The 17,311-nt window shown below is 35.5% G+C and overlaps 1 protein-coding gene across 1 annotated transcript; it reads left to right on the top strand.

Moving 5' to 3' along the window:
• Positions 1–2,098: 2,098 nt before the first annotated feature.
• On the top strand, positions 2,099–16,038 carry LOC116862751 (protein shortage in chiasmata 1 ortholog-like; the record flags this gene model as incomplete). The annotated part of the gene is made up of 5 exons (XM_032850158.1): positions 2,099–2,192; positions 8,082–8,213; positions 9,859–10,008; positions 10,794–11,754; positions 15,555–16,038. Coding segments are annotated over 5 exons (1,438 nt in total), but the record flags the coding sequence as incomplete, so codon positions are not given.
• Positions 16,039–17,311: the final 1,273 nt, after the last annotated feature.

Raw genomic sequence — 17,311 nt, 5'->3', positions numbered from 1 at the left:
GGATCTTTCCTACTAAATTGCAAACTGGTCTCCTTTTTTTTTTTTTTAACATCTCTACAGTATCTCATAACACTTACCACATCACTTATAGTATAAGTTTTTAAAGTATTGTTTATTCTGCCATGCCTTGGGTGGCTCAGCTGGTTAAGCATCTTCCTTTGGCTCAGGTCACCATCCTGAGGTCCTGCAATCAAGCCCTGTGTCAGGCTCCCTGCACAGCATGGAGTCTGCTTCTCCCTCTCCCTCTGCCCCTCCTCCTGCTTGTGCTCACTCGCTCGCTCTCTCTCTCTCAAATAAGTAAAGTCTTTATATATTATTTAGTTAGAAGGTATAGAAAAATAAGGTATAGAGATAGGTATAGAGAAGGTATAGAGATCTTTCCTTATTTGACATTGCATTTGTGATTTCTTTTCCTTTACTGACTTTCCAGTCAGTATACAGCTCCAATATACAAGCTCTTTGTATACAATTATTATTATTGGGGGGGGGCATAAGTATAAGTTAAAATTTAAGAGTCCAAACACCTTGGTTCTTATTTCTTTTTCTAATAACAATAACATCTAGCAAATCATTTAACCTTGCTTTTCCTTACTACCAAAATTGAAAAATAAAAATAATAATTTAGGTCTAAAAATCTTCATTTTGAATATTAGTAAAGGCTGTATAGCATTTTAAGCTTGGAACTTACTTGTAAAGCATTTAACTTTTTCAAGATCTTGGAAGTATCTTATAGATGAAACTGATTAGGAAAAAAATTTAGGTTGTTTTTAGATTGCTAGTCACCTATATTCCAGAGGTATAATTGAAGTACAGCAAGAAAGAGGGAGTCACACCTATTTTTACCCAGATTTTCATGGGGAAAAAAACCCAGTTATGTAATAGTCTGAGATAGTTTGATGTTCAGGATATGAAGAGTTATTTATTTACAATAAGATATTATTATAAAATGTAGCTATTTTCAGACTTCTAGGTTTCTCAGTTCCATATTTTTAGATATTTAAGAAATATCTTAATCAACTGACCAAATGAGGAAAATTCAACATACAAAATAAAATTGCTTGAATTACCTTCGTAGTTCATGCCATTAGTTCTTGTTTAAGAAAATGTGTTAGGAGTCCCCAAGACTACCCCCATTTTTGATGATTTGGTAAAAGGATTCACTGGACTCGGCCTTACTTATACTCACGACTATGATTTATTATAGTAAATTGTTACCAAACAAAATCAGCAAAGGGAAAAAGTGCATGGAACAAAATCCAGAGGAAGCTAGAAGGAAGATTCCAGGAATCTTCTCCTAGTAGAATCACATAGAATATGCTTAATTTCCACAGGAAAGAGTTGTGACAACACTTGTAAAGTGTTGTGTACCAGGGAAACTCACTAGAGACTCAATCCCCAGGGCTTTCACTAAGGATTGATCATGTAGGCACTCTCTGCCTAGCACATATTAAAATTCTAGACTCCCAAGAAGAAAAGCAGGTGTTCAGCAGAAACCACATTGTTTGTACAAATAGTTTAAGCACAGTAAGCCATTCTTGTCAGCCACTCTTATGGAAAAAGCTAACCCGAGGGAAAAAAAACTAGCAGGGGAAAGGAGAGCCAAGAAATTAAGGAGACCTTGTCTTGATGACATGGTTTGAGTCCCTGGACCCAATAATGTCTTCTCCTGGACTTCCTAGTAAAATGAACCAATAAATTTCCTTTTTGCTGCTTAGGGTACTTAAAGGGGATAAAGTCAGTAGCTCAAGGCAGATAGCTCAAGACTCACATCTGATCTGCTTAATACCCATAGCGGGGGGAAAAGGAGTGTTCTTTTAATTGATATGATTGACATACCAGATTGTGTAAGTTTAAGGTCTACAACATGCTGATTTGATACATTTATATATTATAATATGATTATCACTGTAGGGTTAGCTAACACCTCTATCACATCACATAATGATCATTTTAAAAAGTGTTTTTTCGAACAGTTCAAGGAAAAGACCCAGGAAGGATTCTAGTTATCCTGGTTCTGGTCACGTGTTCCTATCTGAATCTGTTTAGGTACAATCAGATATCAAATGAGTATAAGTATAGTAATATAATTTTTTTTTAGGTACCATCTTACAGAAAAAACACTTCATCATCTAGCACTGATTTATGCAGCTTTGGTATCATTTGGGCTAAAATCAGAAGAACTGGATGTAAAGGTATTCTTTTTTTAAATGTTTATAAGTATTTTTCATAAACCAAAATTATACTCAAATTCAAGTGCCCAGTGCAAAGAAATATTAAAATAATAAACTGAAAAATTAATATTCTTTCCATTTAAACTTCTGTTCTAGAACAAGGGTCCCTTGGGGCACCTGGGTGGCTCAGTTGGTTGAGCATCCTGCCTTTGGCTCTGGTCATGATCCAAGGGTCCTGGGTTCAAGCCATGTGTGGCCTCCTTGCTCAGCGGGGAGCCGGCTTCTCCTCCCTCTGCTGCTTCCCCTGCTTGTGCTCTCTCTCTCTCAAATAAATAAAATTAAATAAATAAATAAATATTAAAGCCCTTAAAAAATTTAAAGTCATATTTTATCTCTTAGTTGCTGCTTGGCAGGATATGAATAAAAGTAAATATGCATTGATCAAATATGTTCACTTAAGAAACATATACTTTTTTTTATCTGCTGTAATCCCTGACCAGTGTCCTTTCTTGGTTCTTTTTTCAATGTCCTATTATGAAATTTAGATAACCCCCCAAATTCAGGGCTCATTCCTCTTCTGTTACCACTTTAACTCTTTCCTTAATAAATTCAAAATTCCCACAAATATAGCTTTCATTTCTGAGTATAATTCTTAAAAATTTCTTGACTTTTTTTAAGGTCTACACTGATATTCTGGCATTCTACTGGAAATCTCTACATGAATATCCAACAGGTGCCTCAAATAATACATGTCCAAAACACAACTTCTCATTCTCCCCAAACTTAGTTTATGGCATTAGTACTATAACTTAATCTGTAGCTGCAATGTCTCTCTAGAATATGTGTCTCCATTCTACTCCTACTGCTTTTCCCCAAATTCAGACCTTCGTCTCTCTTTTAGAGTTTTAAAGCAACTTCCTGACTAATCTCCTTATTTCTAGTTGTCCTCCTTTGGTGCATAATATAGATTCACACCAATTACATTTCTGAAATAAAGCTGTGAACATTTCACTTCCTGAACTGTAAACTCCTGAAAGAAAGGAAACATGTTTATTTGTTTTCGTGTTCCTGGCACCCAGCACAGCACCAAGTATGTAGTAGACTCTTGATAATATGTGTTGTTAAATCAAATTTTCTTGCTCGAAAGACCTTTCATAGCTCCCTAATTCATTCAAAATAGAGATCAAACTCAGCTGGATTCAAACTTCATAATTTGGCCCCTAGTAATTCTTCCTTTAGCATCATCCTACTCACTATTTCCTGAATATGTCCACACTATCACAGTCAGCCAGTCCACAAACATGTCATCACACGCTGTCTCCCCCTTCCTCCTACTGCTAGCCTTTGAGTTATATCTTTTGTTGCCCAGCTCAAACACTACCTCCATTAAGAAATGTGTCCCAAGTCTGCCCTCTCAAGATAAATCTCCTCCTGTTCTCGCAAGAGCACTTCATATCTTTATGGTAGCGTGATGTATTCATTCATATGCCTTCCACTCTGGAGGGAAGAACCTTTTTCTTTGAAAAATGTATAGCATCCAGCACAGTACTTTGTACCCAGTAAAAATGTTCAACAAACATCTACTGAATAGAATTAAATCAAAGCACAACCTGTTAAGAAAATTAACAAATTATCTATTTGAAATAGAATCCTAATCATTTTGATCCTGTGATGCATATTAAACATTGAAATAAAATTCTTGGAAAAGTTATCAGTGAATGGCAAATGTAAGTATATTTCCCTTACCCATTCAAGTGTGGTTTCACTACTTAACCAGCCTCTTTTCAGCTAATGCTAAGCAGTTATTTGCAAAATATCCTTCAGGGAATCATTTTATTCCTCTATATATGGGTTATATGATACTAGTGAGCAATACTATGTTCAGGTACAGTGACATGGCCCATAGAGGACATGTTCCAAGGAAGGCATTTAGGGATGACACAGGAAGTATGCCCAGGCACAATCCATTCCAAACAAAAGTCTGCTCCCACCTGGATCAAACTATTCCAAGAGCTTTTCAAGTTATACATAATAATCTTAAAAGTAGATCAGTTTTTCCATAGAATTTAAGAAACAAATACCAGTTTGCTCTATTATCAATATGTCACCAGTACTCAAGCCTCCTATTCTCCTGACTTGATGACATTACTACATTAAAGGGGCACCTGGGTGGCTCAGGTGGTTAAGCAACAGCCTTCTGCTCAGGTCATGATCCCAGGGTCCTGGGATAGGGCCCCGTATCCAGCTCCCTGCTCAGGGGGAGCCTGCTTCTCCCTCTCCCTTTGCTGCTCTGCCTGCTTATGCTCTCTGTCAAATAAATAAATAAAATCTTAAAAATAAATAAATTAATAAAAATACAAGTGGTTCCCTAGACTCATATTATTTTAGAGTATATTGTTGCTTTAGTTTACTGAATTTAGTAATATGGCTTTGGGCCTGTTAGAGCACATCAGTATGGATGTAAAAAAAATTTTTTTTAGGCATCTGAAGACCTAGCCATAAAGGAAACATTAAGAAGTTTAACGACATTTTCTTTTCTTTTATTTATTTATTTATTTATTTATTTATTTTTAAAATTTTTAAAATATTTTTTTATTTATTTAACAGACAGAGATCACAAATAGGCGGAGAGGCAGGCAGAGAGAGAGGAGGAAGCAGACTCCCTGCTCAGCAGAGAGCCGCATGTGGGGCTCGATCCCAGGACCCTGGGACCATTACCTGAGCCGAAGGCAGAGGCTTAACCCACTGAGCCACCCAGGTGCCCCTTAACGACATTTTCTTAAGCTAAAAGAAAATACTGCTAGTAGTGTTATGCTGTATTTTATTCTAATGTCAAAAAGTTCTATAAATTTGTTATTAGCTCCTTTTACAGAAAAATGCATAGGTAAACATATATGAAAAATTTTGAAAATAATGTTGAGGCCCTGAATCTCCTAAAGTCTAGCCATGAACTCCAGAATCCTTGCCTCATAAATTAAGGTAATATTCATTACCATCACCATAAAATTGTGCCTTTTTATATTTAAATAAAAGCATCAGATCTTCTTTTTTTTTTTTTTTTTTTTTTTTTTTAAAGATTTTATTTATTTATTTGACAGAGAGCGATCACAAGTAGGCAGAGAGGCAGGCAGAGAGAGTGAGAGGGAAGCAGGCTCCCCACTGAGCAGAGAGCCCGATGCGGGACTCGATCCCAGGACCCTGAGATCATGACCTGAGCCGAAGGCAGCAGCTTAACCCACTGAGCCACCCAGGCGCCCAGCATCAGATCTTCTTAAAATATCCAAAACTGCAATAAAATTAATTTGGAGGGGCACTTGGATGGCTCAGTAGGTTAAAGCCTCTGCGTTCAGCTGAGTTCATGATCCCAGGGTCCTAGGATCGAGCCCCACATTGGGCTCTCTGCTTGGCGGGGAGCCTGCTTCCCCCTCTCTCTCTGCCTGCCTCTCTGCCTACTTGTGATCTCTGTCAAATAAATCTTCTTAAAAAATTAATTTGGAATCAAAAACTCTTATGTCTGTGCATTCTATACATATTTGGAGTGCATGGGTGACTCAGTCAGTTAAGCAACCGACTTGATTTTACCTCAAGTCATGATCTCAGGGTCATGAGATTAAGCCTGAGTTGAGGCCTAGTCAGGCTCCCCAGTCCACGGCAGATGGAGCCTGCTTAAGATTCTCTCTTTCCGGGGCGCCTGGGTGGCTCAGTGGGTTAAGCCGCTGCCTTCGGCTCAGGTCATGATCTCAGGCTCCTGGGATCGAGCCCCGCATCGGGCTCTCTGCTCAGCGGGGAGCCTGCTTCCTCCTCTCTCTCTGCCTGCCTCTCTGCCTGCTTGTGATCTCTCTCTGTAAAATAAATAAATAAAATCTTTAAAAAAAAAAAAAAAGATTCTCTCTTTCCCTCTCACTCTGCCCCTCCTCCTCTCTCCTCAACTGCTTACTCTCCCTCTCTCTCAAAAAAAAAGAAAAAAAAATTATACCTACTTAATATAATTTAAAGAAAATCCTTCTTTAGAATACATATACTCCCCAGTTTTATGTACTAACAGTTTTTTTGTTATCTTGTGAAAGAAAATATTGTCATAATTATTTTATGAGGTTTGTACAGTCTTTGTTTCTTGAATTTTCACTACAGGACAGGATGTTTATATTTCTAAGATATGATTATTTAGGGCAGTGTTTCCTATTCACATTAAACTGCTAACCCATGGACTAGGGTGCCTGGGTGGTAGTTAGTTGAGCCACTGGCCCTTGGTTTGGGCTCCACTCATGATCTCCGGGTCTTGAGACTGAGCCATCTGTTGGCCTCTTTGCTTAGCACAGAGTCTGCTTAAGACTCTCTCTCCCTCTCCCTCTTCCCCAACCTCCTCTCTCTGTAAATTAAATAAATAATTTTTTTTTAAAAAAGCCTGCTAACCCATGGACTATTTTTACTTCAACTGAATCTAAAAGATGAAGAAGTAAAAAATGGAACTGAAAGCAGACGAAAAAGGCTGGCATTTTGAAAGAAAGGCATGGAGGAAACACACAAGTGACAGACAGGAAGTAAGAGATATTAAGAAATTTTTTTTTAGAGTTAGGTTTAACACACACAGAGCTTAGCATCAAATAAGCCAGTATTGGATGGAACAATTCCCAAAATATTCTAAATCAAAACTTCTTCCTTTTTGGGGTGCCTGGGTGGCTCAGTTGGTTAAGCATCTACCTTCGGCTCAGGTCATGATCCCAGGGTCCTGGGATAGAGCCCTGCATTGCATTCCCTGCTTCTCCCTTGCCCTCTGCCTGCCGCTCCCCCTGCTTGTGCTGTCAAATAAATAAAATCTTTTAAAAAATAATGTTTTTCATTAGCATCAAATACAGCATCAAATTCATTGGCAAATATCTTTTATCTTTGTTTTTTTTTAGATTTTTATTTATTTATTTGACACAGAGAGAGATCACAAGTAGGCAGAGAGACAGACAGAGAGAGAGGAGGAAGCAGGCTCCCTGCTGAGCAGAGAGCCCGATGCAGGGCTCAATCCCCGGACCCTGAGATCATGACCTGAGCCGAAGGCAGAGGCTTAACCCACTGAGCCACCCAGGTGCCCCTATCCTTTATCTTCTAATATCATTTTGAAAAATCATATCTTTTTAAAAAATAAATTCTTATTTATTTTATTTATTTATTTTTAAAGATTTTATTTATTTATTTAACAGAGAGAGAGAGATCACAAGTAGGCAGAGAGGCAGGCCGAGAGAGGGGGAAGCAGGCTCCCCGCTGAGCAGAGAGCCCGATGCGGGGCTCTATCCCAGGACCCTGGGATCATGACCTCAGCCGAAGGCAGAGGCCTAACCCACTGAGCCACCCAAGCGCCCCAATTCTTTTTTTTTTTTTTAAGATTTTATTTATTTGACAAAGAGAGAGCTAGCACAAGCACAGGGAGTGGCTGGCAGAGCGAGAGGGAGAAGCAGTCTCCCCATGGATCAGGGAGCCCAATGCCCAACTTGATCCCAGGATCCCAGGATCATGACCTAAGCTGGCGGCAAACACCTAACCAACAGAGCCACCCAGGTGCCCCTTAAATTCTTATTTTTGAGAACTGCTAGATTTAACTTGGAAAAAACAAAAATAGTAAATATTATAAACAGCATCCAAATTTTTAATAAATTTATTAATAAATACAAAATGGAAATGAAGAAATTTAGCTCCAAAAATTGGAAAACTATAAGGATATCATATTTAAAGAAGGAAAGAAAACTGCTTATCCTCACAAAATATGCTGGCTTTCACATATTTTAGTAAATTATATCTAAAATTATATTCAAAGATGGAAATCTGCTGGGCTTTTTTTCTTCTAATTACAAACAATTTCTGAATTATATATTTTGCTTCTTAATATTTCCTATAATCTAATATATAAAAAATATATTTTAGCTTATAATTGCCCCAGGAGTGGAAGAGGCTGCACTGATAATTCGGCAAATTGCTGATCACAATTTAATGACCTCGAAGAGAGATCCTCGTGAATGGTTGGATAAATCCTGGCTTGAAGTTTCACCATCTAAGGTTCATTTCCTAAATATGTAAATTAGATATTTGCAAGGCAAATATAAATACATGTACTAGAATTCTCTTTTTGGTAGCTTATTTTTGTCCGTTAATGTTTGCATGAGCATATATAGCAGTAACCATATGTACAACATTTATTTAGATCGTTTTCCAGAATCATGGGTATTTTTCAACTTCACAGAAGTATTTTAATGAGATCTTTTATAATGAACTTTCAAATCAAGTGTATTATAGTGTGATATAATGACTTTAATGTCTAATATTTTCAAAAGATAACTTTTTCTAGTTCCTAAATTTAAACATTTAAGAGTAGTAAACATGAGTACCGCAAAATTCCATCCTTCCATTTTTTCAGTAATTCAGTTACATAATTGAAACTGAAAGTAGAGTTTTGAAATATTTGAGATTGATTAGTTAATTCTTAGAAATTCCTTTTGTTTAAGCATAAATATTTCCAAGTTCTTATACCAACCTAGTATCTTTGTTACCTTTTTTTTAATATATTCAAATCATGAAAATGTAAAAAAAAATAATGAAGCTTTTTACATACTAATATGGAATGATCTTCAAGATATATTACATGAAAAATGAAGTTGCAGCATAGAGCTTGTATACTACCACTTGTATAAAACAAAGGAAATTAATATTTATAAGTGTTTGTAAATGAATAAAACATCTCTGCAAGGATATCAAGAAATGATAACATTAGTTATCTCCAGAGAGAACTAGGAAAATGGGTTAGGATGAGAGTTTTTACTGCACACCTTTTAGTACCTTTTGAATTTTGAACCATGTGACTATTTACCTATTTAAAAAATAAAATTATAAAGAAAATAAATTTAATAAAATATTAATGTATTCATATACGTTCATCAAACATTCATATTTATTAAATTACAGAATTTTTATATGCCTAAACAGAAAATAGTACTATCAGCATGTATGGGTATAATTAATTATGGATGTATGTATGTCTGTGCAGGTTCTCTCTCACCAAGGCATGTCTAATCTACTCACATGTCTGTCATTTGATAAAAATCAAAGAAGGTGCAAAAAGCCAGTGTAATGCAGAAAGAAAACGAAATGCAGTAATAGTAAAACATGGCTGCTATATTTCTAGACTTTTATGAGATCTCTCTGAAAACACACATTTTTAGACCATTAAGGTCAGTTATGGTCGACACAAGTTCTTCCTATACTCTTCACAGCAAGGCTTTCCTGAAAGTATCATAAACATGGTTTCTCATAAATATGGTTCATCTTAATCAAATAGTGATAGTGGTATATGGCCTATAAAGGGATAGCTAAAGAAATCTTGAGTTATAAAAGTCCCCTAAAACATTTCTCATTAGAAAATCTACCATTAGGTAAAACAGTTGTCATTCAAAGGAGATGAACTGTAATAAAATTTTTTGGATGAGTGATTTAAGTGAATGAACTTTAAGATCTTTCTTAATTCTGAGAGCATATGAATCTTAACTGCCAAAGAAGTTCCTTTCCCTACTAGTCATACTTATTTCCCAGACATCTCAAATTGAGGAGAGATGCAATGACAAAAAATTTAATATGCTAGATTGAGCAGAATAAAATGGGTCATTTGCAAATGACTAGTGGCTGATTATTCCTTTAAACTCTTTTCTAGGAAGAAATGTACTTACTTGATTTTCCATGTATTAACCCATTGGTGGCTCAGCTCATGTTAAATAAAGGACGTTCACTGCACTGGATATTATTAGCAACTCTGTGTCAACTTCAGGAGCTTTTACCTGAAGTTCCAGAAAAAGTGTTAAAGGTTAGTTATTTGAATTCCATAGTCTTACATGAGTTTATTTCCTTTCCACTTACCATAGCAGTTTTCAAAAATGAAGGTATCCAAGATTAATTGTTTTGGACTTCATGTAGCAAAGAAATAATTTACTTGAACTAAATTTCACATAGAATTCTCAAGCTATCCTATATAGATAATTCAGTACAGTTTATCACACTTTAAATTATTTTGAAATGTTATTGTGCCCACAAGTATGTGATCACACACTCTATTCATATGTGCTTACAATCCTGATGCCCTTCATTATAGTAATAAAGAAAACTTTAGCCTTATTGGTAAAAATTTTAAATTTTTATCAAGCAGATGGTATTCATGTATAACTTGTATAACTCAAAACTCTATTAAATTATGATTAGAAAATGGATTAGAAATTGGATTAGAAAATGGATTAGAAATTGGATTAGAAAATGGATTTTCTAATTATAATAAGTTTTTCTTTTAATGGAGCCTAATTATGTTCTTACGACATGGATCACTATAATACCCTACTTATTTATATTTTTATTTTATTTATTTTATTTTATTTATTTATTTTATATTTTATTTTATTTTATATGTATATTTATATTTTATATTTATATTAATATATTATTTATTTTTATTTTATTTTATTTATATTTTACCTTCTTTACATATAGATAAGCATTGTTATTTATATTTACTTGACTAATGTTTATATTTGTTTATATTACTTGACTGATGTTTATACTGTGTTTGTATTATATTAATTAATTTTTAAAATTTTTTAGCATTTTTGTAGCATCACTTCCTTATTCAAGATTAGTTCTTCTTCCATAACAAACTCACCTCAAAGTCCATCACCTCAGGAAAATGGAAATCAGACTAGTACCTTCACCTCCCAGAGTTCAGCTTCTGGCTCTTCAAACTCTGTCTTTCAAGGACATAATGAAAATTACCACTTTTCAGATATAGGAGAGGCAGTGCACGGAGACACAAACAGCTCTTCAAACTATAACTCTTCCCTTATGGAACTAAGAGAAATGCCATGCGTTTTACCACCTGTGACTTCTTACAATCAGGCCAGCTGCTGGAAAGACTCCAGTTGTAACCCAAACATAGTGCATAATCCTTTCCTGATTAATACAGAATCAAGGAATGTAGCTGGTGACTCCTTTCAAAACCAAAATGATTCAGAGTCAGATGTCTTTTGTTTGGATCTAACACAAATAAACTATGAAAACATAGTATCACCAATTGACATTCAGAAGAGAGTTGCCCCTAATTTTATAAATTACCAGAAAAAGGGAACACATGATGCAAAAGGACATATAAATAAAGAAGTGTCTGCCCCTAGCTTTTCACTAGAAGGCTCCCAATCTCCTCTTCCCTGGAACTTTAAGAAAGATATATGGGAACAACAGAATCACTCATTCAACTTAAAATATGGTGCAAAGCAGACTGCATGTGACAAATGGTACTCTCAGGAAGATAATTTATTCACTAATCAGCAAAAATGTCTATCTGATGAGTTAGAAGACTTCATATGTGAAAGGTCAAATGCTGGGACTAAAAGGACTTCCTGGAAAGAATTACCGTCTGCCCCCAGTTTGGATTTATTTTGTGCTTCTGATCCTAATGTAAATAAAAAAGAATTCAGTCTTTATTTCCAACAAAGAGCTGGAAAATGTTTAGGACAGAAGAGGCACTGTGACTCCTCATCTAACTCAGGAGACAAGAAATCATTACCAGGTAACACTACCTAATGTTAATAAAACTACTCAGAGATGTAATTTTTTTTAAGTTTATTTATTCTTTTTCCAATATCTACACCCAGTGTGGGACCCAAACTCATGATCCCAAGATCAAGAGTCACATGCCATCCCAACATAAGCCAGCCAGGTACCCCTTACACATGTAATATTAAAAGATAGAACCATCTCTAAATTTAAAAAAAAAGTTTGCTTTAATTAATATACTTAAAGAATCTTCAATAACTTTGGAGTCAAAAAGAAAATCAAAATTCTAATTATAGACATCTAAGAAAATAAATGCAAACAAAATATGTCAAATTCTTATAGCTTTAGATGAACTAAGCATTCAATTTAAGAAGTTAAAAATAAAACCTTAGAACAAGTCTAAGTAAAGCTGAACACTATAAAATTAGCAAAGATTAACCAGAGAAATCAATGAATTAGAAAATTAACTTCTTTGTTGGGCAGGAATATTTAATGGGATAACCTTTATTAAGAGCTTATTATAGGCCAGATGCCCTTCTAGGCCCTTTATGCAGATTACTGAATTCTGAGAATACTATTAAATAGATATCAGATAAATACTACTATTAGCTCTACTTTACATTTGATGCTTCTGAACGTTTAATCATATCAAAAAAAAATTTTTTTTTTGACAGAGATCACAAGTAGGCAGAGAGACAGACAGAGAGAGAGGAAGGGAAGCAGTCTCCCTGCCGAGCAGAGAGCCCAATGCAGGGCTTGATCCCAGGGATCATGACCTGAGCCGAAGGCAGAGGCTTTAACCCACTGAGCCACCCAGGCGCCCCTAATCATATCAATTTTTAAAAGGACAGTTTTCTCTTTCCTGGTAAAGATACCTCTTGTACCTCTATTTTCTATGTCATTTATTACATTGGCTTGAACATCTAGAACAAAATATTAAGTTCTAATGGCCATACAAATGTAGCCTTACCACGATGGGAAAAAAATAAATAAAAAGGGGAGAAGCTTAAACTTCAAAGCTCCTTTTTTGCAGAGGCCCTTTTGTGAGTCTTGAGAGACTCCCAGAAAATCTGGTATTCTTTGTTTTGTTAAAAGAAGACCTCCCCAAGTACCATATGATCTCACCCATATGTGGAATTTAAGAAACAAAACAAAGGAACAAGAAAAAAAAAAAAACAAACCAAGAAACCTACCCTTAACTATAGAGAACAAACTGATGTCACCAGAGAGGAGGTGGGTGGATGGGTGAAATAGGGGATGGGGATTAAAGAGTTCACTTGCCATGACAAGCACTGAGTAATATATGGGTTTGGATAAATCACTATATTGTACACCTGAAACTAATATAACACTGTATGTTAACTATACTGGGATTAAATAATAATAATAAATAAAAATTAAGTAAAGAATAAAATAAAATAAAGAGGACCTCCCAAACTGTACAGTTGACCCCTGAAAAACACAGGTTTGAACTGCGTGGGTCCACTTACACATGGAGTTTTTGATAAATACAATATGGTACTATAAATATATTTTCCTTAAGATTTCTTTATAACATTTCTTTTCTCTACCTTACTTCCTTATAAGCATACAGTATATAATACATATAACATACAAAATATGTGTTAATTGACTATTATCAGTAAGGTTTCTAGTCCACAGTAGGCTCTTAGTAGTTAAGTATTAGAGAAGTCAAAAGTTATATATAGAATTTTGGAGTGCCTTGCTGGCTCAGTCGGTGGAGCATGTGACTCTTGATCTCAGGGTCATGAGTTTGAGCCCCATGTTGGATGCAGAGATTACTTTAAAAGAAAGCTATATTTAGATTTTTGAGTAGGGCGAGACAGCATCCCTAAAGCCCTCATTGTTCAAGGATCAACTGTATAAATGCCAGGACTCACAAAACTTGGATTTGATCCTATTTAATAATCATAATTTGTTTTGTTCCTGATCTTAATGGGAACTATTCTATCTCAGTTTTATAAGAACTTCTGTGAGGAATAGTTTCCAAATTTTATCCAAATATTTTTTGGTGCCTATTGGGGAAAATCAAATATATTTTCTCCTTTGATCCATTAAAGTCAAGGATTATAATAGGTCTACTAATATTAAATCATTCTTATTATTCTGTAATAAACTTAATTGGCTTTGGAAGAGTGATTCTTTCAATTTGTTGAATATGGTTACTAATATTTATTTGTGACTTTCATATCTATATTCATAATGCAATTAACCTATTGTGTTCTTTACTTGTACTGTCACATTTTTGACATGAAGTTTATTCCAGCTTCATAAGTGAACTGAATTAAAAATTCCATTTTTTTCCCATCTTGAACCAAATCAAGCATGTGAATTACTATAGGTTCTTGAACTTAAGTCATCCCAATGTATAGGAAAATCTTCCCATTTTCTCAATGAGAAGATCTCAGAAATTCTTTCTTTTTTTTTTTTTTTAAGATTTTATTTATTTGACAGAGAGATCACAAGCAGGCAGGGAGGCAGGCAGAGAGAGGAGGAAGCAGGCTCTCTGCAGAGCAGAGAGCCCGATGCGGGGCTTGATTCCAGGATGCTGGGATCATGACCTGAGCCGAAGGCAGAGGCTTTAACCCACTGAGCCACCCAGGCACCCCTCAGAAATCATTTCTAATAACTTTTATATTTAAGCTTTTGGGGATATGGATGGAATAGTCAAATATCTACTTATATTTTAATTCACTAACTTAATCATAAATATATTTTTAAATCATATATTAGATAAATAATTTTGTTTAGAAATATTGCTTTTTTCCACTTTCAAACTTATTCCATAAAATAATTTTATTCAAACAGTTTACATGAATCTTTGATACTAGTATCATTATCACTATGGAAACTTTTGACTTTTTTACTGTGGGTTTCCCATAGCACATCATTACCTTCACTGTTTAAGATACAAACTTTTAGAATTCATATCAATTCAGGCCTAGACAATTTATCCAAAGCCATTGGCATAATCTCAAGGTAATTTTCCATCTGTCTTATAGATGTGTATTTGTGATCTCTATGATAAAAATTATCTATTATACTGCTTTTTAAATTTGCTTATAATGGCATCCAACTCTTCTAATTACGAGATTACATTTCCAGGAATAATTACCAAAATAGTTTTAAATATTTTAGCCTCCTTTTTTACTGATTTAATTAACCTCAATAAGAATCCAAATTTGGGATATTTCAGGCTAAAGTGTCATATATAATACAGCCATAGAAGGTGAGTCCATACATGATCACCACCTATCATATATCAGAGCTCAGGATAAATTCTACAACATTACAGATAGAAGGTAATTAATGAGGGAAAACTTAAATGAAAGGGTCTTAAATCCAGGGAGATTTAATTATTTGTGCAAAGTATGAGCATAAAAATATGTGTACATGATACTAATTAGTATTGGGCTATTAGATACAGGTGCATTTTTTTTAAAAGATTTTATTTATTTATTTGACAGAGATCACAAGTAGGCAGAGAGGCAGGCAGAAAGAGAAGGAAGCAGGCCCCCCGCTGAGCAGAGAGCCGGATGTGGGGCTTGATCCGAGAACCCTGAGATCATGACCTGAGCCAAGGCAGAGGCTTAATCCACTGAGCCACTCAGGCACCCCTACAGGTGCATTTCTGATAAAAATGTAATTTTTATAGTCATTTTATCTCAGTTTGGAAATTTTAACACTTTGTAGATAGATGAAGAGATAGGATGCATCAGAATAGCTAGAAAAAATAGCTACACTTTATTACTGTCAGAAATAAAATGGTTTTCCTTTTTCTCCTTTTAACAGATTTCATGTGCTCACAACTACCACAATTCAAAAAACGGCGTCTGGTGTATGAAAAAGTCCCTGGTAGAGCTGATGGACAAACTCGTCTGAGGTTTTTTTGAAGGAAAGGATAGTATTCTGTGCCACATTCCTTTGTTTTTGATGAAAATCTAGTAACAAAATGATTTAGATTTGCTCATTCATTAAATAAAATACATTTGTTACATGTTCTTGGTTTTTCCATATTAAATTTTCAAAATATATATTCTGCCCTATTGTTTGCATCTTTGTATGTTAAATATTCTAATTGGCATAGTTGTCATAAGATCCAATTATCTTCTAGATTCACCTGAACACTGCAAGCCTTTTTTTTTTTTTGAGCAGTAGGTACAATATATACATCTAGAGCAACAGCAGTATATACAGTATTGTATCTATATATAAAAGGGTTATTTAGTTGTCTTCTGAAGGGCTCACTGCTTCCCACCTTTCCTCCAGCAAGCCATTTTTTCCTTTTTTAAAGATTTTATTTATTTAACACAGAGAGAGAGACCACAAGTAGGCAGAGAGGCAGGCAGAGAAAGAGGGGAAGCAGGCTCCCTGCTGAGCAGAGAGCCTGATGTGGGGCTCGATCCCAGGACCCTGAGATCATGACCTGAGCCGAAGGCAGAGGCTTAACCCACTGAGCCACCCAGGTACCCCTCCAGCAAGCCTTTTAAAATGAGCCTCCAGGGGCGCCTGGGTGGCTCAGTGGTTAAAGCCTCTGCCTTCGGCTCGGGTCATGGTCCCAGGGTCCTGGGATCGAGCCTCACATCGGGCTCTCTGCTCAGCGGGGAGCCTGCCTCCTCCTCCTCTCTCTCTCTCTGCCTGCCTCTCTGCCTACTTGTGATCTGTCTGTCAAATAAATGAAAGTCTTTAAAAAAAAAAAAAAAAAAAAATGAGCCTCCATTTCAGGCTGACCTTTTAAGTCAAGAAGTGAAGATCACCAGAGTCAACCCTACATTACCAAGAAAGTTAAAATCTAGGCAAAGTTGAAGTTAGAGAACTTCCCATTTTTTTTTTAAAGATTTTATTTATTTATTTGAGAGAGAAGGAGAGGGAGAGTGCACAAAGGGAGAAGAAGAGGGAGAAGCCAACTCCCCACTGAGCAGAGAGCCCAGTGAGGGACTTAATCCCAGGACCTTGAGATCCTGACCTGAGCCAAAGACAGACCCTTAATTTACTGAGCCACCCAGGCATCAGAGAACTTCCCATTTAAAGTGTTGCCTTCAGGGATGCCCGCCTCACTCAGAGGACTGGGCAACTCCTGATTCCAGGGTCATTAGTTTGAGCCTCACACTGGGTGTAGAGATTACTTAAATAAACACTTTAAAAAAAATAAAGTGTTGCCTTCATAAATAAAAATTTAAAACAAATCACTAAGAAAATATTTGCAACCTACATAATAAAAAAGATTTACATTCCTAATATACAAAGAATCCTACAAATTGGTAGGAAAAAGACAACTTAATAGAACAGTGCACAAAATACATGGATAGAAAAAAAAGATAGAAAAAATATATGGATAAATATTACACTGATGAAACAAAAGTAGCCAAAAAACATTTGAAATTATATGTAGCTTTATTCATCAGGCAAATGCAAAAGAAAACAGATCACCTATCAGATTGGCAAAATCTTTGAAAATTAATAATATTCAGTGTCAGCATGTTGGAGAAAGAACACTTTCCTATACTGTTGGTACAACATTTTTGGAGGATAGTTTGTATATTTTTTAA

The sequence above is a fragment of the Lontra canadensis genome, unplaced genomic scaffold (assembly GCF_010015895.1).
Source record: "Lontra canadensis isolate GAN:19392208 unplaced genomic scaffold, GSC_riverotter_1.0 scaffold317, whole genome shotgun sequence".
NCBI classification, from domain to species: Eukaryota; Metazoa; Chordata; class Mammalia; order Carnivora; family Mustelidae; genus Lontra; species Lontra canadensis.
Note: the sequence above shows the minus strand (reverse complement) of the source record. Positions and strands in the feature narration are given on the sequence as shown.